The following is a 21,340-nucleotide window of genomic DNA, read 5'->3' on the forward strand; positions in this document are numbered from 1 at the left end:
GCTCTGGCTCTTCCGGGAAACACTGTTATGAACCGTCACGTGGAAGCTTTGTGTGGACATAGCTTTTCAGTTCCCCTGCGCACATAGAGAGGAATAGTCGCTCTAGTGTTGAAAGTATTTTCCAAAGTGATCACAGCGTTTGTCCTTCCCACCAGCCGTGCGTGAGTTTCCAGTTTCCGCACGCTCCTGCTGAGGCTCGTTGTCCATCTTCCTTGTTGCACTCACCCTAGCGGATGCGAAGTGGTGCCCACCGTGGTTTTGCATTTCCTTCATAAGTAACGGTGCTGGGCATCTTGTCATGAGCTTATTGGCCTTTTGTAAATTTTCTTTCGAGAAATACCTTCAAGTCATTGGCCTGTTTTTAAATTGGATTGTGTCTTATCCTTGAGACAATTTGTATGTTCCAGATGCAGGTCCCTCATCTCCTGCAAACTTTTGAACACAATGGTATTTGCATTGAAATAATTCCTGAAAGGCAGCGTCTAAATTCTTGGTGGTCACATTGTTGCTGACAAAGCCATGCTTTCTGTTAGTCTCTAAATAAAAAATAAAAGCTCTGAAGACACGTCACAGGAGACGTGGTGTACGGGCTGCCCCCGAGTGACGGGAATGCACGGCAGAGCGACTCCTCCCGACTGAGAGAACGTGAAGAACCGAGTCTCCGGGCGACCTTCGTGAGTGTGAGGCCAGTGCCTCTGCCCGTCTCCACGGTGAGAGCGTCTGGACTGCTCAGTGTTTGATCCAGAACTGGAGCGGCATCGAAGGCTTCCTTTGTGATCGTCTGGGTTTTGTCTTCCACTCACCAGAGATCTGCACGTGGAGATTTGAACGGCAATATGATTTGACCTGTTGCCCATGAAATTGGCTTTGAATGTAGAAGTCTGAAGAGCAGGTGGAATGAGACTGTGGTCCTGCAGGGATCCACACACACTGAGGGGGCGTGTCGGGCCATCTTGGGGACCGTGTGGGGTGTCTGCATGCAGGGGCTGTGTCACAGGTGGAGCCTGGTCCGTGCACTTGATGCATCCCATGTGAGCCCCTGAGGGACAGGCCCGGGGGGCCGGAGACCCGAGTCCTGACCTGAGCGGGCTCTGCCTCGAGGCCGTGGTGCCGTCAGAGCCGAAAGAGCATGGAGCCCTGCCGAGAGCACCCTGACCACGGCGCGGGGCCCCTGGACGCTGCACGGGGGCGTCCCCGTCCCTAAGGGGGTGCCCTGGAGTGTCCTGCCCTGCGGCCATGGCTCCTGGGGGTGGGGCGCGTGCAGGTACCCAGCAGAGGGAGGTGGCAGCGGCTCCCGGGGGTGAGACCTAACCGCCACCTTGGCCAGGACACGGTGCCAGGCGGGTGGGGGCGCTGCTTTCCGCAGCCCGGGTCTGCCCTGGCTGCACCCGGGGCCACGGCCCAGCAGCCCCAAAGGACTTGAGGAGGTGGCGGATTCGGGGCTGTGCCCTTCCTGACCACCTGGCCCTCAGCTGCCCTGCGGCCCTGCCAGCCCCCCGCCTGCATGTTGCTCTGCGGTGCTCCGGGGCCGCCCGCTCTCCCGCGTCCCCCTCTGCCCTGCTGGGCGTCCTATCCCCGCTCCGTGTGGAGAGCCCCTTCCCCGGGGACCGCCACCCGGCCTCCCTGGGCGTGGAGCAGCCCTTGAGCGTGGCCTTCCAGCTGGGGCAGCCCGGGGGCTCACGGGCGTCTCTCCGGGTCCTGGCAGGGCTACGAGGACTGGCTGCGCCACAAGGCGGACAACGCCATGAACCAGTGCCCCGTGCACTTCGTGCAGCACGGCCGGCTGGTGCGGAAGCAGAGCCGGAAGCTCCGGGTGAGTGCCCGCCGCCCGCGGCCGTCCTTCCTTTGGCAAAACTTCTGTCTGAGATTGCTTCAGTTGCTGGGTGCAGACCACCCTGTTCCCCAAGTACTGCTCCCTTCAGGCGAGCTCCTACCTCTGTTTTAAACCTCTTTCTTCTGTGGGTCAATTTTTAAAGCTGGGATCGACTGTAGAGCAGGTTTACAGTCTCAGGGAACTGGGCGGTAGGTGGGTCCACCTCCAGGACGTGTCTTTACGTAGATGGAGTCACACAGCCTGTACCTGCCGGCTGGGTTTCCTCTCACAGTCGAAGCCCCTTGGGGCTCGCCCAGGTTGGGCATCTGCACGCCTTTCTTTCCTTGCAGAGTCCGTGGGGCGGGGACCAGGTGGGGGCTGTTTCTCCTGGTCAGGGCCATGACGAATAAAGCAGCTGTGAGCGTCTGTATGGAGGTTTTGGATGTGAATATAGCTTCCATTTCTCTGGTATAAGAGTCAGGAGCTCAGTTGCTGGGTCGTCGTGGGCAGTCCCTTCCTGGCTGAGAAGGAGCAGCCCAGCCGTTTCCCGGAGAGCCTGCCCTGCTCTGTGTTCCTACCAGCTCTGCGTCTCAGCGTCCCCAGCAGTGTTCGGTGTGGTCTCTGCCTCTCGCCCCCGTGGTCCTGATTGTCCACGTGGTTTATGCGCACGCCTCCCTGCTGGCTGTGAGCACCTCACCGCTGCCTGCTTGCCTCAGGGCATCTCCTTCGTGAGACATCTGCTCGTGGCTGTTGTTTCTGTTCGGTCCCTGATCACGTCCAGCTCTTCGTGATCCCACGGGCTGCAGCACACCAGGCTCCCCGTGCTTCCCTCTCTCAGCAGGTGTTCCCTCTGCCCAGAACACTGCTTTTTCTCTGGTGTGTCATTCAGTCCAGTTCAGTCGCTCAGTCGTGTCCGACTCTCTGCAACCTCATGGACTGCAGCACGCCAGGCCTCCCTGTCCATCGCCAACTCCCGGAGTTTACCCAAACTCATGTCCATTGAGTCGATGATGCCATCCAGCCATCTCATCCTCTGTCGTCCCCTTCTCCTCCCGCCTTCAATCTTCCCCAGCATCAGGGTCTTTTCCAACGAGTCAGCTCTTCACATCAGTTGGCCAAAGTATTGGCGCTTCAGCTTCCGTCCTTCCAATGAATATTCAGGGTTGATTTCCTTTAGGATGGACTGGTTTAGGATTTGTGGCCCTTGCCCGCTTCCTGCTTGGTTCATTGAGGGTTTTTACTGTGGAATGTTGAGAGTTCCCATATTCTAGATGCTAGTCCTCTGCCAGAAATACCTTAATGGGGTTTTTCACTAAGCAGAAGCTCTTCATTCTGATGAAGTCCAGTTCACTGACTTTTCCTTGTATGGATGGTGCTTTTAGTGTCAAGTTAAGAACTCTTTGCCGAGGCCTGGTGGCCAAAGACTTTCTCCTGGGTTTTTTTTTTTTTTTCCTTAAAGTTTTTATAGTTCTAGATTAAGTTCCTTGTCGATCTTGTGTTACTTTTTACGTGAAGGTCCTTTTTGCCCAGGACTGCCCGCGCACTCCAGCCTTGTCTGTTGGGAAGGCTGTCCCTCGTCCACTGAGTGGCTCTCGTACTTTGTTCAAAGCCAGTTAAGCCCAGTCTGTCCGATGGTCTGTGCCGATCCTCTGCTGGAACCACACAGGCCTCTTTACTGCGGCCGCGTCCCAGGCTTCACGTCCACGGGATGACTGCTCACTTCGTCCTCCTGGATGGAGTTCAGATATTGCACATTACTTCTATCATTGCAAGATAGAATATTGCAGAATATTCTGTCATCGTACCCTGTGGAGCGTCCAGGTCTAAGCGTCCAGTGGTGCGTTGACCTTCCTGGCCTCTCCTGGGTTTGGGCCACTTGCCCGAGAAGTGACCCTTCTCAGCCACGTTAACATCCACACACTTTCCTGCCAGTGATGCTGTGATGGCGTCCGTGGGAGCCGCCGCCAGAGGCCGGTTTCGGCTCACAGCGCTGTCTGTCATCTGTCCTGCAGGTCGGGGACATCGTCATGGTCAAGGAGGACGAGACCTTCCCCTGTGACCTGATCTTCCTGTCCAGCAGCCGTGCGGACGGGACCTGCCACGTGACCACCGCCAGCCTGGATGGGGAGTCCAGCCACAAAGTAACGTGCCTGTTCTCTGCCCGTGGGACCCACTCCTTCCCCCGAGAGTTGTGCTCCTGTGGCCGGAAGATACCCGGGCAGTGGGGCTCTGCGTTCAGGGAGACCAGGGGCTGTTTGCTCTCGTTTGCGTCTGCTCGATCCCCACTTTCCTCTTCCCACCCCAGCGCCCTAACCCTCAGCCTCTCCAGGCAACAGAAGCAAGTCCGTGTTCCTTTTTAGCTGCTGCTTAGCGAGGGCACCCAGTTAAGGATGTAAGGAAGAGATAGTTAGAGTTAGGAGGTTTTCATTTTACTGTCAAAATCAGTGACTTCACCAGACTGGAACTGTGTGAAAAGTAAGTCTAGATTTTGCCCGACTGTTACTTCAGTGAGTGTCTTTTTGTTAAAATATCTTAGTAAGGATTTTCAGAAATTATGATTCATTTCTTACACTCAGTGTGGAGTTCTGTACTGGCAGCTGGTACTAAAAAATTTTAATTAATGATCACAAGCAAAAAGCACATCGCTATTAATTTTAAGGATTTCACTGTTTCAAAAACACGGACGCTTGCAGGGAGTTTATGAATGTGAGCCTGGCCCGTGGGTCCAGCACTTCTGAGGCTCTGGCTCCCGTGGACACAGGAGCTTCCCCGAGGGGCAAGCCCTGAAGGGCACCCTGCTCCTCCCCGTGGATGACCACGGCCTCATCATGTAAAGCCAGTGGGGTTTCCACACTCACTGTCCCGTTTTCTACGTCCTGAATCCCAGGGGAGGGAGCCTTGCGACACAGTCATCTGTACGGAGAGCGGTTTTGGGTGGAGGGTACTCGGTGTTCGGTGGCCGTCGGAGCTTGCGGGGTCGTGTCCACTCCTCCCCAGCCCGGGCGAGCCGTGCCACCTGACCGCGGGCAGTGGGCTGCCGTCTGCACCCCCACCCACAGGGGGACGTCCCTGCTCAGACGCGGCCACCCTTCCCGTGCATTACTGCAGTCGGGGCGAAGCCACACCCGTCCACACATGGCCCGTGGCAGACGCCTGTGTGTCTGTGCTCCTGGGCTGGAATCGCGCCCCCGTCATTCTGAATCCTCACACACTTGCCTGAGCTTACTCGTCAGGGATGCAGAGGAGACGGCGTCCTCCCAAGGCCGGCCTACTTGTCCACCATTCCTGGTGCCCTCAGGGCCCATCTTCGCAAAATGGAGCCCCAGGCCAGCAGCACCAGCAGCCCTGGGATCCACTTAGAAACGTGGTTCTCGGGCATCACCCAGACCGTCGGCCTTGGAAACTCTGGGGTAGGGCTGGGGCCGTGGCCACTAGGCTGGACAGATGAACCCAAGTGTCTGCTTTTGGAGGAGAATTGGGTTAGTTGAGGACACTGGCTAAGGATGGAAGACTTTGCTGGCACCTCTTAGATGCAGGAATCACGCACGGTGGTACCTATAGTCTTGCAACCGTTGTACTTCTGCAGACTCTGTCCCGTATGGTAACCAGGCTTTGTACTCAGGCTTATTTATGTGCGTAAACACTTAAACACCGGGGCTGCCCCAGGACAGGGTCTCCCCCTGCGGGGAGATTGTGTTGCTCGTTTGGGCTGTGACTCCCCATGTCCTTCCGTCTGCAGACTCATTATGCGGTTCAGGACACAAAGGGGTTCCATTCGGAGGAAGACGTCGACAGTCTCCACGCAACCATCGAGTGTGAGCAGCCCCAGCCCGACCTCTACAAGTAAGCCGGCCTCCCCCCGGGGTCCCTGCCCACCCGGCCCCCAGGGCCCGGCTCTTGGCTGGTCGGGGTGGGTTGGGGTGGGTGTGTGTCACCACGGAAGTCCAGCCCTCTTCCAATCTGTAGCTCTCTATGCAGGTATTTGAAAAGGCTTCATGGAACTAAATGTGTTGAAGAAAAATGAATTTTCTGTGCTTTGAGGAAGTGATTTTAAGGAATGTCATTTAAGTCATGGGCTAATTAGAGCAAGTAAAAGCGGGGGCGGGGAGGAAGTGTGATTGAGCCCCCACCCCTGTGTTCCCGGGAGGACCTCAGCCCTTCTTAGAGACGGGGGTTGGGGGGGGTCCAGGAGCCAGGGTCTCAGGTCCTGTTCCCCCCACCCCCGCCCCACTATCGCCACGGCAGTGACCTGACCCTCCCGCCCCCAGGTTCGTCGGCCGCATAAATGTTTACAACGATCAGAATGACCCCGTGGTGAGGTGAGTTCTCAGCTTCTTCTGAAGGCTGGGAAGTTTTATCTCTATTGTTCAATTAAACATGGTTCTTTCCCTGATGAGAGCTGTTCATCGTCACTGTCCAGTGGGTTTGAGGGGTGATCCTGCCTGACCAGAGTCTGGGCTCTTGTTTTGGCTGGTTTCTCTGGTGCATATGTCTGGATGTGTTAACACACTAACGAAACCATGGAGAATGTTCTCCTGAGAGTCTGCTGAGGGCCTCATCACAGCCAGGCAGGGCAGGAGCCCCCCTCCCCGAGCAGGTGATGAGGAGGGTGCAGTTCCCCATTAGAAACACCTTCCGTAGCTGAACAGACTATGAGGCCGAATGGCTTCTGACTTGGAGGCCGTCAGAACGGCTGCATGAATCTGCTCGTGGTCATCACCGGGCACCTTCTTGCCCTGGACGTCGGGGATGTGCTTCCCGAGGGCTGGTTCCCGGTTCACACCCACCAGGGACGGGGAACCTGCTGCAGGGGATGCACAGTGACCAGCACAGGTCCCAGGTGGGCGTCCACACCCAGACCACTGGTGGCTGGGAGCTGACTCAGCCCCGAGGCCTCGGACCCCGCTCAGCCCGGGCGTGGGCTCTGCCGCCTCCACTTCCCAGGCCTGGGAACGTTTTACTCACGCGAGGTCCACACTGAGGGGACTGCCTTCGAAGTCGCTCCTTTTCCACAAGCCCTGCTGGTCAGAGATTATTTTTCTTCCAATTCAAACATTTCCAGATTGCCAGTGTCCTGGTATTACCATGAGTATTAAAGAAAGCACTGGGCCGGAAGTAGAAAAGAAAATGGAAATTAATGTCAAATAAGTAGTTGTGGGGTTTCTCTCCTTGAGAGGCTCCAGGAATTACTTGTTTTAAGGAAGCAGTTGGCACCCTCTTAGCATATTTTTATCACCATTCTTCATCAGCAGGTTAGCAAGTGCTTTTCAGAACCTACGGAGGCCTTGCCTTGGTCTTCCTTACATACATATTGTTCTAAAGGTAAATGCCTGGTTAGTGAGGAGAAACAACCTGGATTCCTGTGCCTCATGAGGACTAATTTGTGTTTGAAGGTGGGTGGATAGATTTAGCTGGCTCCATAGCACCAGTGGGTGACCCTGGAGAAGTCAGCACTGCAGGTTTCCTTATTTGATATTTGTACAAAGTTGATGGCTGAGTCCCTTGAGAGATAATTACTAATATAGTTTGTATTTTGGTACTTATTCTAGTTTAGCTTTTTTTAGTATTTATACTAAAGTCAACAGACTTTTAATATTTGGATGTTTAAAGATGTTTATAAAGTTGTGGTGTGGACAGATATGAATTGTATATCCAAGTTCTGGCTCCTTTCTGAGTGATGTTTCTTCATCCTCCTGTCCAAACCAGGAGCAAAGTACTTTTTAAAGTAAGTTATTTTTAGACTCCGCAGAGACACTGTCTAAAGGGCCATTTGTTTCCATAAACGCCTTGGACGTGAGCTGTCGTTTGCTGACAGAGGCTGACAGCGCTTGTAACAGAAATGGACAGCATGTGTGCACCTGGGCGCCCCGTCCCACGTGGCTGTCGGCTGGGGGCCACGCCCTGAGACCACGGACTGCCCTGGGCCGACCCCTCGGGTCAGGGTGTCCCAGCCAGCACACCCCGCGGGCAGTCCCTCTTTCTCGTCTTCACCCTGATGTGGTCCTGTGCCGGGTCGGCTGAGGACGCTGGACGGATTTAAGTTTATAACGTTCAGTAGGTCCTCGCCTCCTTTGGTAAAAGGAAATCAAATGCTGATTAAGTGAAAAGCAAACTTTAGCAAATGTTTCCCTTTACCCCAAACCCCTTTACTCTCCAAAGAAAATCAGGAGAATATTGTAAATAGCAAAGTTAGTGAATCTGAATCTGCTTCTTATTCCCTCTCTACTCTTGGGAAATGAGAAGAAATGATTACTCGGTCAACAGAGGGGACCACTGGCCCCCGAACCCCTAAAGGCAGAGAGTTTGTCTGTTGGTCACTGTTGAGTCCCGAGTGCTTGTTTGCACACGAATAGTTTTTAACTTCTCTGTCGCTGTCTGCCCGGGCAGAGCAGTGCGCGGGTCACTGCAGACTCACAGGCCAGCTGCGTCCAGGGCCTGGGGCTTGGCTGCATGCTTGTGGGTGCCTCCCAGGCCCCCAGCGCCTCTCTGAAAGCCAGACTGTGTTAATGTGTGTGTAAGTCCCCCGGGATGTGCTAGAAACAGCTCAGTGAGTTGCGGGCACCACTTGGCGTCCCCAGCGCAGCCGCCTTGGACGTGAGCTTGTTGGGGCGGGTTTCCAGGCTGGTCCGTGGGGTGGCACTTCTGGGAGGGGCCCTGGTGCTGCTGATGGTGAGGCCCGCTGTCTCTGGTGGAGTGGGGTCAAAGCCTTGGGGGCTGCCCAGTGGGGCTGGGCCCTGATGGAGCCGACCCTCTGAGAATCTCCCAGCAGACGGTTCTACTGTCCCCAGGGAAACAGCGCCTGCCTTTCCTGGGCCTCAGCTAGAGTTCATGGTCCTGATACAAGCAGATCTACACTGAGATGGTTTCCTCATGAAATGCAGTGTTGAGCCAGTGAGCTGCTTCTCCATTGTCCTGTTTTTGGTCGTCCTTCTCTTTGCAGGCCATTAGGATCGGAAAACCTGCTTCTTAGAGGAGCCACGCTAAAGAACACTGAGAAAATCTTCGGTAAACATTTTAGTTAGTGAATTATTAATAATAGCTTCTAAAACTAAGGGCCCCGTAAGCAGTTAAAATCCATGGAGGTACCCTGAAAGTGTCTCTTTGTACTTTGAGGTGCTGTGGATTTATGGTGGCGAAAATTGTCCTCACTAAGAAAACCGGTCTCCACGCAGGACCACAGTCCACAACAGGGACATGCCAGTTTGTGACTCAAACATGAAGTCATGTCCATGAAAGAGTCCACACACTACGGTTCTGCAGGAAATGCTTTTAATGGCTGTGTTCCTTTGTTAGTAGCTTCCATTCCCGGTGGGTTAATTTTAATGTTTTAAGTGAAACAACTAATACACAAGTGTGTCTTATTGTTGGGAAACCCAAATTACTAAAATCTGAACTTTTTTAAAAAAAAGTACAGATTGCTCTCTATGTATGCAGGGAAAAAAAAAGTCTTTGGTTTAAAGAATCTTCTTGTATGACTTTTTATGAAGAGCTAGCTGGCCTAGAAAAATGTAAAGTGCGATCTGTTTTGTCCAGAACTCCACTTGCACCTCTCTGCACGTGCCTCGCTGTGCAGAGGACGACAGACACAGCTGTGCGGTTGCCCCTCATCTACCCTCTGCTTTGCAGGTGTTGCTATTTACACGGGCATGGAGACCAAGATGGCACTGAACTACCAATCAAAGTCCCAGAAGCGCTCTGCTGTTGAGAAGTAAGCTCGTGTATCCCATGGATTGACTCACGTAAAACGTCTACAGCCGTCCCAACCTAATGCGCCCAGTCTCATCCGAATCATGTAAAAAATCCGTGACTTCCACTGTCACAGACCCTGGCAGTTGTGAAATCGTTCTCCTGTTGGCCTGACCAGCAACTCCTTCGTGAGGTCTGACAGACGGTTGGGGTGATGATTTAGATCTTAGATCGACTATCTTATTTCGTGGGGCTGTAGGTGCCTTTCACCCCAGCCACATCCGTAGACTCCCACCTGAGTGCGGACACCTGGGTCAAGGTCAGCTGTGGATGCCCATCAGGTCCTCCCGTGAAAAAGTTGAAATTAGGTAGCTTTTCTGATGTGGTTTCACTGAGGAAAGTGTGAGCAGAGCCAACAATCTTCGTTAAACAGTAAAATCCTTTTGATAATAAGTCATGACAGAGTTGAGTTTGTGAGAAAATGTGACCCAGGTGGCATCTTCTTTGCCTCACAAAATACAGAGCGTCCCTAACCTGGGATGGACGGCTGAGTGACCACACGTTGTGAAATAGAGAGATACTGGCTCCTTAGTAACTTGGGGGTGACTGGGGGTGACTGTCGGGGCACCGTTGTTTGCTCTTGGCAAGTCAGCCTCCAAGTGGGACCCTGGGTCTGCCCGCCCATGGCTGCATCAGCTGTAGCTGCATCAGCGTGGCTGCATCAGTGTGGAGCTGGGCCGTCGGTTCTTATTAAGGAAGGGTGCTTAACTTGTCCGCATGGACAAATCGGTCTCAGAAACAGATACTGGAAAATCAAACTTCCTTCATAGGCTGCTAAGACACTGGCTAAGGACTCAGCGCTTTTCCCACACAAGGCATTTGCTCCCTCCTTCCCGCCTTCCTCCAGGTTAGGAACGCACTGGCTGATGCTTCATGATAGGAGACGTTGATTTCCGGGTGTTCTGTGAATTAAGAGCCCTAGACCATGCAGACGCCCTCGAGCAGGGCGGGCGTGCGCTGCGCTCCTGTCCGCCAGAGTCCCCTGTCCCCAGTTCTGTCCCTGTGGCCCCAATCACAGGCCAGCGCCCAGAGTGGACTCAGATGTAGACGAGCCTGCCTTTTCCGCTTTGGCAGTTGGTTGGGGGCCCCTCTAAAACCTTTGCTGTGTTGTTCCTGTCTGCTCGCCACTTGCTCATTCCGAGAAAGCTGACACCCAGCTCGGGGCTCCTGGGGAATAGGCACTCGGTCTCCACGACCGTCTTGTGTTTCAGATCGATGAACTTGTTCCTCGTCGTGTACCTGTGCATCCTCATCAGCAAGGCGCTCATCAACACCGTCCTCAAGTACGTGTGGCAGAGCGAGCCTTTCCGGGACGAGCCGTGGTACAACCAGAAGACGGAGGCCGAGAGACAGAGGAACCTGGTAGGCGGAGGCGCCCTGCGGGCGGGCGCGGCAGGCGCCTGGGGGCACGGGATGATGAGATGCTGGTGGTAGACACACTGGTGACAGTGAAAGAGCTGCGTCCGCCCCCTGCATAGGCACTGGCTGCTCCACCTTCTTTGGGTATTTGAATATTCAGGTCTGGAAAGGTATCGGCTTCCATCCTAAATTCATAAGGACGAACCTTAAACACTGGGAGCACGGAGTTTAAACCACTGGGTCACCAGGCAAGTCCCAATATGTTTATTTGATTAAATCTCCTCTACTTAGGGGCTTCCCTGGTGGCTCAGATGGTTAAGCGTCTGCCTGCAATGCAGGAGCGGAGAAGGCAATGGCACCCCACTCCAGTGCTCTGGCCTGGAAAATCCCATGGACGGAGGAGCCTGGTAGACTGCAGTCCATGAGGTCGCTAAGAGTCGGACACGACTGAGCAACTTCACCTTCACTTTCATGCGCTGGAGAAGGAAACGGCAACCCACTCCAGTGTTCTTGCCTGGAGAATCCCAGGGACGGGGGAGCCTGGCGGGCTGCTGTCTATGGGGTCCACAGAGTCGGACATGACTGAAGCGACTTAGCAGCGGCAGCAGCAGCAATGCAGGAGACCTGGGTTTGATCCCTGGGTCGGGAAGATCCCCTGGAGAAGGAAATGGCCACCCACTCCAGCATCCTTGCCTGGAAAATCCCATGGTCGGAGGAGCATGATAGGTTACAGTCCATGGGGTCGCAAAGAGTCAGACACGACTAAGTGACTTCACTTCCACTTCCTCTGCTTAAAACGGTACCCTTTTCTGGCTTGGCCTACTGCATCTACCTGGGCCATGTGCAAATCCCAGCCTGGGACCCTACCTCTTTCCTGTGCTCAGGCCAGCCTGCCAGGAGACTAAGTGGCTTAGAAATAAGGACGAAACTAGACAGAAAAGCTGCTTGTCCAGACCTAAGCTTGGTCATTTGTCAGAATCTCAGAGGAAACAGAATCATCACCCTGTTTGGTGTCCTCTGGGCTCTCGGCGGGAGGCCCCCACTGTCTCCAGGTGTGACCCACAGGTGGCCCGCCCCCGCCCCCCACCAGCAGCACAGGTGTGGGGCCAGCCTCGGTGCCGACGTGGGCAGACAGAGGAGAGCAGACAGCCCCGAGGCCCAGGTGCCCTTCCCCTTCGGGTCTGAAGCGCCTGTGTTCACAGACAGCACTTGCTGAGCTGAGCTTCAGCGCTCGCAGTGCTGGCCGTGACTGCGCCGCGCCATCTCAGTTCCTCAGGGCCTTCACGGACTTCCTGGCCTTCATGGTTCTCTTCAACTACATCATCCCTGTGTCCATGTACGTCACCGTGGAGATGCAGAAGTTCCTGGGCTCCTACTTCATCACCTGGGACGAGGAGATGTTTGACGAGGAGACGGGGGAAGGGCCGCTGGTCAACACCTCGGACCTGAACGAGGAGCTGGGGCAGGTTGGTGTCTCCGGAACGGTCTTCTCTCTCTGGATGGTGGGGGAGCCCCTCACACCTGCATCCTCGGGCTTCCAGAGGCCACGTGACTCTCAGCCTGCAGGCAGACCCCCTGGGTGTTCGGAGGAGGACGCTGCCATCCCTGAGCAGATACGACTTGACACCCGAAAGACGGCAGCAGGGCGGCTTCCCCTTTCTCATGTGACGGTGGGGGTGCTTCTGTGTCGACAAGTTAGGCAGACTCGTGACAGTCACTCGCCGACACTGGCTCACCCGTGGCCTTTCTAAGCAGGGCTGATTCCGGGTTTTGAGGGCCTGAGTTGGGGTGAATCGGCAATGAGCCCTCAGCTCCCCCAGCCGTCTTCTCAGTCCTCGCGGCCCCAGGTCATCACTGTCGGGGCGGGCAGAGTGAGACTGAGCTTCAGTCTCTGGTGTAAAGAGAGTTCACAACCCCTCTGCTGAGCTGCTCCCGGCTGCCAGCTTGGGGCCTGAGCTCTGCGCTGTCTTGACCTGCTAAGTGGGCGTGATAACCAGGACCCCTCGTGCACAGAGCTCAGTTGGGGGGAGGGATGGCGCCGTGTGGGGGTCTGAGCCCCTCGGGGGCAGCCTGTCAGCACAGCCGCATCCGCAGGTGGAGTACGTGTTCACGGACAAGACGGGCACCCTCACCGAGAACAACATGGAGTTCAAGGAGTGCTGCGTGGAGGGCCACGTGTACGTGCCCCACGCCGTCTGCAACGGCCAGGTGCTCCCCGACGCCTCCGCCATTGACATGATCGACGCCTCCCCGGGCACCAGTGGGCGGGTAGGTGGTCGTGCTTCCCGCCCTCGTCCCGCCCCCCCACTTCCCACGGGCATGTCTCGGGACAGAGCAAGGGCACCTCTTGTCCTGGGGTCTGGGACAGAACCGACTCTCCCGTGACTCGCAGGAAGAAAAGATGTGGGTCCAGGCGTCCCCGGTGAATCCGGCCGTCACGTCAGGGCTGGAGACGGCTCATGTCACACTTGAGCTGGGTCACTGTGGGCTGAGAGTAGGGGACCCTGCAGACCGTGTGTGCTCATGCATGGACACACAGGGACACAGACACGGACGCACATACACATCAGGCACGCGTACGTGCTCACACAAGCTGTGCGGTTGGGCACACGCACACACATGGACACACACACACAGCCTGGTGCTGTGGCTCCACGTCTCTCTCCCTCCAGGAGGGGCCGTTACCCTCGTCAGCGGTCACCCAGGAGGCCCTTCCGCAAACTTGAACCTGCCGCCTCCCTGAGCCCATGTCCATCTTGTCTGGCCTGGACTCCGCGGCCGCCCCCAGAGGCAGAGCTGACACTCCCCGACCCCCGGCGGCTGCAGGCCCTGATTCGTTGTTTGTCGTCGTCTGTTTGGGTTCCTTTGTCTTAAGCGGACGTGCTTAAAGCCGTGGGTTGTGCTGTGTTTCAGGAGCGGGAGGAGCTGTTTTTCCGGGCCCTCTGTCTGTGCCACACCATCCAGGTGAAGGACGACGACGAGGTGGACGGACCCCGGAAGTCGCCGGACTCGGGGAAGCGCTCCGCGTACATCTCGTCCTCGCCTGATGAGGTGGCCCTGGTCGAGGGCATCCAGAGGTGCGTGTCAGGCGACTCTGGCCCTGGAGGCGGGGGTGTTCTGGGCACTGTCCACCATCACCGTGGACGTGTCCTAGCAGCATCCTGACCAGGCCCCTGGGTCCGGGGCGTTCCACTCGGGTGGGGGCCAGGTGGTCATGGCCTCTGGGCTCTGATCCCCCCCGGCAGTGGATGTGGGTTCCTCCTGCTGTCTTAGACGGTAGTTTTCCCTCCTAATTTCTGCAGTAACTAGAGGCATTGCAAACACTCACAGGATTTTTTAAGATGCAGTCTTAGAATCCCTATGACAAGTGTTCGTCGTCCATCCTAAAGAGCTGATGTCCAGAGAGGTCAAGCAACTTCCTCAAAGTCACCCAGCGTGAGAAGGGCTGGGCTGGATGCTGGGGCTCTCACTGCTCACTCCTGTGAGTCCTGTCCTGCCAGCTCCTTCAGGTCTCTTTCTGGGAGTTATTGCTGCCTCGTGACATGGGGCTCTACGCAAACACTTGGGAAAACACTTCTCTCCAGTTGCGTAATTCCAAGTCTTTCCTTTCTCATCACCGATGACCCTGATTTAACTCCGAAGGTGCGGGATTCACTGCAGGGCACAGGGGACTAACCCAGAACCTCATAATAACTTGCAGCAGAATATGAGCTGTGGCAAGAACCTGGTCACACCGCTGCACGCCTGAAACTCACACCATGGTGTGAGTCAACGGCCCCTCAGTTAAAAAATCAGTGAAGGCACTAACCTCCCCCTTCACTGCCCTCGGAGCATGGACGTCGGGTACCTCTATTCTGTTGGAACCATGCTTTTGTCATGGGCTAAATGCTGCATTTTCCCCTGCAGTTTGAAAGTGATATCAGCTGTGTATATTGTGTATTCAACATACATATTCATGCATACCCAGGGGAGATTTCTCAGAGCGAGCGAGGTTTATGTCTTCTTGGAACATGAGCGTTCGGGCACTAAGGCACGTTCAGTCATAGGGACCACCCCAAGCCGCCTCTCCTTCAGCAGCCAGCTCCCGCCAGGCCAGCGGGCCCTGACCCAGCGTCTTCGTACCATCAAGGCTGCTGCGGTGCTCGAGCGTGTACCCACCTCCCGTGAGCGCCTTGTGTCCGGAAGCCAGGCTGGCTTCCTCTCGCCCGTCGCTGGGCGTGGGCAGAGCTCCCGCACGTGCCGGCGTTGGATGGAGGTCACGAGTCGAGCACCCTGCGGCCCATGTTGAGCTGCACTGTGGTTTCCGTGTCAGTAGACCGAGCGTCCGCCTGGAGATTGACAGGCTCCCAAGTCGTAATTCTGACATCATAACCAACTTCCGAAGGGCCGCCCTGATAGTAGAGACAGGGCCCAGTCCGCAGACCTGCTGCCCGTCAGAGTCACCAGTAGGAAGCAGCTCATCACGTGTGAAGCGCCGAGCGGCCACTCCCATGTCCAGTTCCCTGGGCTCGTGGAGAGTGTTTTGAGACAGTGAATAAACGCAGTACTGACTTCGCCATGCAGCCGACAGTCTCCATTTTACTAGAAGCGTTTCTTTTCCAAAAGGAAAGCTTTCCCAAAGTATGAAGGAGAAATATCTGTGGGGAGGAAAGAGGTCCACACTAACCCCGGGTCTGTCTGCCCTGCAGGTTTGGCTTCACGTTCCTGAGGCTGAAGGACAATTACATGGAGATGCTGAACCGGGACAATGACGTCGAGAGGTGAGGGCACCGCCGGACGGGAGGGGAATGTAGCACTGTCTTCCCAGCGCTTTCTCACCGGAGAAAACACCAAAGTCTCCGTGCTCCTCCCATGAAGCTCCCTCCCTCTTCTCCGTAACGACCCCAAGAGCGTCGCCAGAACGCCCGGAGAGTCTGAGTCGGACGCTTGGAGGAGAGGTTGGGTGGTGGTGGACCGTCCGACAGGCTCGGGTGAAGCCATGCAGGGTCTGTTTTATAGCAGGAGGTTGGGACCCTTCTCGTCCGTTCTGACACCCCGAGGCCGTGCTGTGACCCCCACAAGAGGGAAGACGTGAGCCCTCCCCCCGCAATGGCCCCGGGATCTGGCATCCTCGGAGCCCATTCCAGGCCGTGGAGGGTGGGGTCCTGTAGACACACTGAGAAGGAGATGGACGGGGATGTTTCACTTTCCGTATCGACCTTCAGGGACTCTGTCCAGCCTAAGAGTGCTGGTCCCAGAGACACATGGTGTGCATCGATTTTGACTTGACTTGGACAGAGGGGTTGTCCATCTCTCCTGGGTAAATAGGCATTAGTGGGCTGTTACGGAGATGGCGCAGTTGGTAAGGAATATAACATTTGGTGAGGATGGTCTCAAAGAACGGGATTTTAAATTTCTGTTCTGGAAAAGTAGACTTCCAGGGTGTGGGGGAGGTGGTGAACCCCTGACTCCAGAAGGGGCTTCTGGGTTCTCCAGCCACAGTCAGCCGTGGCTCTTCCCCAAAGCACTTGGGGGCCTCCGCGTGCCGTGGTGTGACCCCGGGGAGGGCAGTGACGCTGCTGTCCGGCTCCTGCTTGCCAGCTGGACAGGCAGGGGAGAGCACCTCTCAGGCCATCACCACCTGGTGCGGCCAGGCAGCCTCACAGCCGTGACGGGCCGACGACCCACCCGCTCCTCTCAGGGCCGTGTCACCCGCAGGGAGGCTGGCCGTCACCCGGATGCGGTGTGGTGGTCGCCAGGTCACCACGGAGCCAGGTGGCCGTCAAAATGAGCTTTCAATCTCTCTTTCAGGTTTGAGTTGCTGGAAATTTTGAGTTTCGACTCCGTAAGAAGGCGAATGAGTGTAATTGTCAAGTCTGCTGCAGGTAGAAATTTCTTTCCCTTTGATTTGTCAAATGGTCCATTGTGGCTGTGCTTTATTCTGATGCCTAAACTCGGTGGGGCTCTAAGGATTTAACCATTTGTCCTCCCTTTTAAACACAGATAAACCTGCACTGGCGGTTCACCTCCAGCCCTATTTAGGCCCCAGCATCTTAGGCTGGCTTAGTCATCCTTGGGTTTTCCCTTGAGGGGCAGTCTGGTGACCCATCCCCAGGGCCCTGCCCCTCAGGTTAGACACAAGGCAGCCTGTGTCCTGGGCCCCCCACCCCATCCGCACCCGCAGACCCTCCCCGGTCTGGACTCTCCTCCTCAGACCCTCTCCCAGGACGTCTCCTCGGCCACCTGTCGGAGGCCTTCGTGGTTTCCTCGGCCCGATGAGCTGTGAGTGCTCCCGTCCTCTCTGGGCCGCAAGCGTCCTGAATTGGGGGTACATCTGGTCAGCAGCGTGCCCGCCACCTCGGTGCCGAGCGCTCGGCGAATGCTGCTGGACTCCGCTTGCTAACTTGGCTTCCGTGGCATCTCACCAAGAGACGTGGGATCGTACTCTCTGTTGTTTCTTGAATCTAGACCATACCAGGCTATGTTTTTCTCTCTGGAATCCTGCCCGGCGAGCAGGCAGACGGAGACGCTACCCTGAAACTATAAACAGAGCCCGCCTGAAGACGGTCCGAGGGCTCGTGGGAGGGTTCCACGTCAACATGGTCCTCACACCGCGTTGACCAGAAGTGCCTGCTCTTTCTCCCGAGCTGGTGGGGACGTCGGGGGGGGTGCTGAAGCCCATCTTTCAGCCGCTCCCCAGGAACCACGCTCCACGCCCTGGGGAACACGGCCAGCTGGGGCTGGTTCTCTGACCCGCGGGGCTCCCTCACCTCCAACCGGGTTGTCAGACATGACGGCTCCACCCACGAGACTCACACCAGTGACGCCGTGAAAGCTCAAGCACTTTATGTCGATGGTCCTGTGACTCGTGGCCACGGGGTTGGTGGTACATGGGAAGCGTGCTGCCCGTCGTGTTTGGAGATGAGTCCCCGGGTGCCCATGCTGCCCCCACTGCCTCTGGGCAGCGCTCGGCTTATCCAGGGCGAAGGTGTTCGGCTGCAGAAGGTCACACCATCAGGCTTCTTGTCCAGTGACTCCCCCCGCACAGATGTGAGGTCTAGGAGGTGAACCGTGTTGGGGACAGTCCGTGAGCCGGCCGCCACGACCGCCACGGCTGGAAGTGACACCCCCACTGCTCAGACACCATCCTCCGCCCTGTCCGCACGCTCTCCTGGACCACCAGGAGCTCCGTCCTGGTACCCGGGGCTGGAATACGGCGTCTTCACAAACAGCTCCACTTCGGCCATGAACAGCGTGGCCGAGCCTGGAGCAGGCGCTGGGGCATGGGAAAGACTTGCATCCTCAGCGACTGAGCTGTTGAAAGTCCTTTCCTTGAGGAGATTTCCTGGGGCACCTCTCGGGGCTTCATGGGAGAGGCCAGGGCATCAGAGCCCACCGCGGCAGCAGTTAATCCACAGACGCTGACTGTTGAATTAAAGAAAGTGTGAAAGTGAAAGTGTTAATCACTCAGTTGTGTCTGACTCTCTGTGACCCCGTGGACTGTAGCCCACCAGGCTCCTCTGTCCATGGAGTTCTCTAGGCAAAAATACTGGAGTGGGCTGCCATCCCCTTCTCCGTTAATTAAGGAAGTTGTTCTCTAAGCAGTGATTCCTCACCCGCATTGACACCGGCTGCACGGAGTGACGGCCTCCCGGGCAGGACGGAGACCAGAGGCCTGCGGCCCGGGGCTCGGCGGCCCGCCCTGGGAGCTGCTGCAGCCGCGGGCGCTGCCCGAGCCCAGGCACCGAAGTCAGTCACAGCGCCGTGTGTGGGCACTGCTCTGGAGGCATCACCTCCCAGACCTTTACAAGCCCAGAGCGCCAGGAGCTAGAGCTGATGCCCAGGATTGTCTTCTCTAGTCCTTACACGTCGCCTTGCACTCCGGATGTTCTCTGCTTGACCGCAGCTTTAGGCTGAACACATCTCACACTCCAGCGGGTAAAGAGGGAAGACAGGTCAGGACGGTGGGAAATCTCAGTCGTTCACAAGCCCTTACCGTGAGTCCTCTGGGATATTTCTAGGACAAAGAATTACTGTTCAAGACTGCATCACTATTCAGAGTTGGCTGGACCACAGAACTTGTTTTCTGTGTCATGTGACGTGTGAGCATTGCATGGAAACCACAACTGGTGCCCACAACTGGGTGCCGCCCGTGCCAGGCTGGCGGGCGCACGACCAGGAGTCCTGGGTCAAGGGCTGAGAGTGTGCAGGCTTCTCCTCGGTGTTCGAGATTTCTGTCTGAAGACAAATTCGGTAGCGACCCTGGTCCCAGAGACAAGTCCCTTGGCGTTTCCACGAGCAGAGCTGTGTGCTTTGCAGGCCAGGATGTCCCTCGTAAAACAGGAGCCCGGTGCCAGCAACCTGTGGTCGGTGTGGATGCCGTCCCCTGCCCACCCTGACCTGCCTAAGGGAGGACCTTCCAGCTCGGGGGGGGAGGAGTGTGCCCCCAGCACTGACACGCGTGAAGTGACCAGGGCGGCAGGTGGGGGCGGACAGTACCGCAGATGCTTCTCGTAACTCTCGTGCACACAGAAGATGGTCCGATGGTCACGTCCGGTGCCCCAGCAGCTCACTGCCCATTTGAGATTGGCCACACCCTTGTGTCCTTACGCCCAAACCCCAGCCCGGTCCTGTGGTGATTCATCCCTCACTCACATCCCTGCCGGGGAGCTGGTGGAAGTGACGGGAGGAAGGCTGCCCGGAGCCAGTGTCTGTCCTTCTTCCTGACTTCCCTGCGATGCTGGTGATGTTGGAATAAGATGAGGCTTTGCGGGGGCGGGACTCTGTGGCTTTGATGTTCCCGGCTTCACAGGTTAACTGGTCCGTCGACATTTCCACAACAGCCTTGGCACTGATGCCCCTGGTTTTGTTTTTAAATAAAAGCATCATTTGAAAGATATCTCTGTCTTCCCCATAGTGTGAGTCAATGAAAGTCTTCTCACCTCGTTTTCTAGGAGAAATTTACCTGTTTTGCAAAGGAGCAGATTCTTCCATATTTCCCCGAGTGATAGAAGGCAAAGTGGACCAGATCCAATCCAGAGTGGAGCGCAACGCGGTGGTGAGACGCCGGGGAGTGGGGGGTCCTTGTGCCTCTTCTCGTGTGGGGGGTGCACTGCGGGCGGCCCAGCTGCATCCTCTCCACGGGGGCACCGCCCCCCGCAGCCTTCCATTGGCGTTTGGTGGCTGGAGAGGGCTGTGTTGTGTCCAGAGTGACAAGCACAGTATGATGCTGTTGGAGAGAGGTCTTCCTCCCGAGGATTTCTAGGGACTGGCACTTTGTGTTGTGACTTCACCTGTTCGGTTTTCTTCCACATTTCACCTGAAGCGAGTACTAAGGTCATCAGAGCTTTGTCTCAGGACCACTGGTTGAACAAGACTGTTCTCTCCCTGCTGGACGGCCTTGGCATCCTTGTAGAAAGTCATGCAGCCACATGTGCAAGTGTTCCCTTTGGGGCTCCCAGGTCTGTCTGTTGGTCTCTGCCTGTCTTTATGCTAAGACCACACTGTTTTGGTTACTTATCTCTTTCCCGTGACTTTTGAAACCAGGAACCGTGAGTCTATCTTTAAGCCTTGTTCTTCTTTTATAAGATTGTTATTTATTCTGAGTCCCTTGAGGTTCCATGTGAATTTTAGGGCGAGTTTTCCCATTCCCACGAAATGCCATTGGGATTCTTATCAGGGTTGCACAGAATCTGTAGTTCATGTTGGATAGCGTGGTCATCATGGGAATATTGTCTTGGAATTCATAAACACAGGACACCTTCCATCCACTTAGGTCTTCTGTGACTTCTTTCAGCAACATATTATAGTTTTCTGTCTACTAATTCTTCACCCACCTCCATGGTTTAACTCATTCTTAGGTATTTTATTCTTTTTGATGCTATTATAAATGGAATTGTTTTCTCAATTTCCTTTTTAGATTGCATTCTTTTTGGATAGTTAGTGTATAGAATATGCAACTGTTTTTGTATGCTGACTTTGTATTCTGCACCTTTACTGAGGTGTCTATTATTAGTCCCAACGTTTTTGTGTATGAAATCCTTTGAGTTTTCTACGTATAAAATCCTATCATCTGAGAACAGAGGTAAGTTTATTTCTTCCCTTCCAACTTGGATGCCTTTTTTTTTCTTGCCTATTTGCTTTAGTTAAGACTTCCAGCACCATGTTGAATAGAAGTGGGAAAGCAGTCATCCTTATCTTGTCCTTGACCTTAGGGGAAATAACTTTTACTCTTTCCTGACTGAGTATGACGCTGGCTGAGTTTCCGTGTGTGGCTTTTATAAGGTTGAGGAAGTTCCTTTCCTCCTAGTTTATTGAGTGGTTTAATCAGGAGAAGGGGACGACAGAGGATGAGATGGTTGGATGACATCACCAACTCAGTGGACATGAGTTTGAGCAAACTCGGGAGATAGTGAAGGACAGGAAAGCCTGGTATGCTGCAAT

At 55.5% G+C, this 21,340-nt stretch overlaps 1 protein-coding gene across 5 annotated transcripts in view; it reads left to right on the forward strand.

Annotated features, from left to right (window-relative positions):
- ATP11A (ATPase phospholipid transporting 11A) overlaps positions 1-21,340 on the forward strand; it is a 103,585-nt gene that overhangs the window by 55,482 nt on the left and 26,763 nt on the right. For all 5 annotated transcript variants that reach the window (XM_061133522.1, XM_061133525.1, XM_061133526.1 and 2 more), the window contains exons 5-17: positions 1,706-1,813; positions 3,826-3,954; positions 5,553-5,656; positions 6,082-6,132; positions 8,754-8,818; positions 9,440-9,521; positions 10,771-10,921; positions 12,187-12,384; positions 13,013-13,186; positions 13,832-13,995; positions 15,607-15,678; positions 16,709-16,782; positions 19,852-19,955. In XM_061133522.1, coding sequence (XP_060989505.1) covers positions 1,706-1,813; positions 3,826-3,954; positions 5,553-5,656; positions 6,082-6,132; positions 8,754-8,818; positions 9,440-9,521; positions 10,771-10,921; positions 12,187-12,384; positions 13,013-13,186; positions 13,832-13,995; positions 15,607-15,678; positions 16,709-16,782; positions 19,852-19,955 — 1,476 coding nt within the window. The remainder of the gene's footprint in view (positions 1-1,705; positions 1,814-3,825; positions 3,955-5,552; positions 5,657-6,081; positions 6,133-8,753; positions 8,819-9,439; positions 9,522-10,770; positions 10,922-12,186; positions 12,385-13,012; positions 13,187-13,831; positions 13,996-15,606; positions 15,679-16,708; positions 16,783-19,851; positions 19,956-21,340) is intronic.

The sequence above is a fragment of the Dama dama genome, chromosome 30 (assembly GCF_033118175.1).
Source record: "Dama dama isolate Ldn47 chromosome 30, ASM3311817v1, whole genome shotgun sequence".
Lineage (NCBI taxonomy): Eukaryota > Metazoa > Chordata > Mammalia > Artiodactyla > Cervidae > Dama > Dama dama.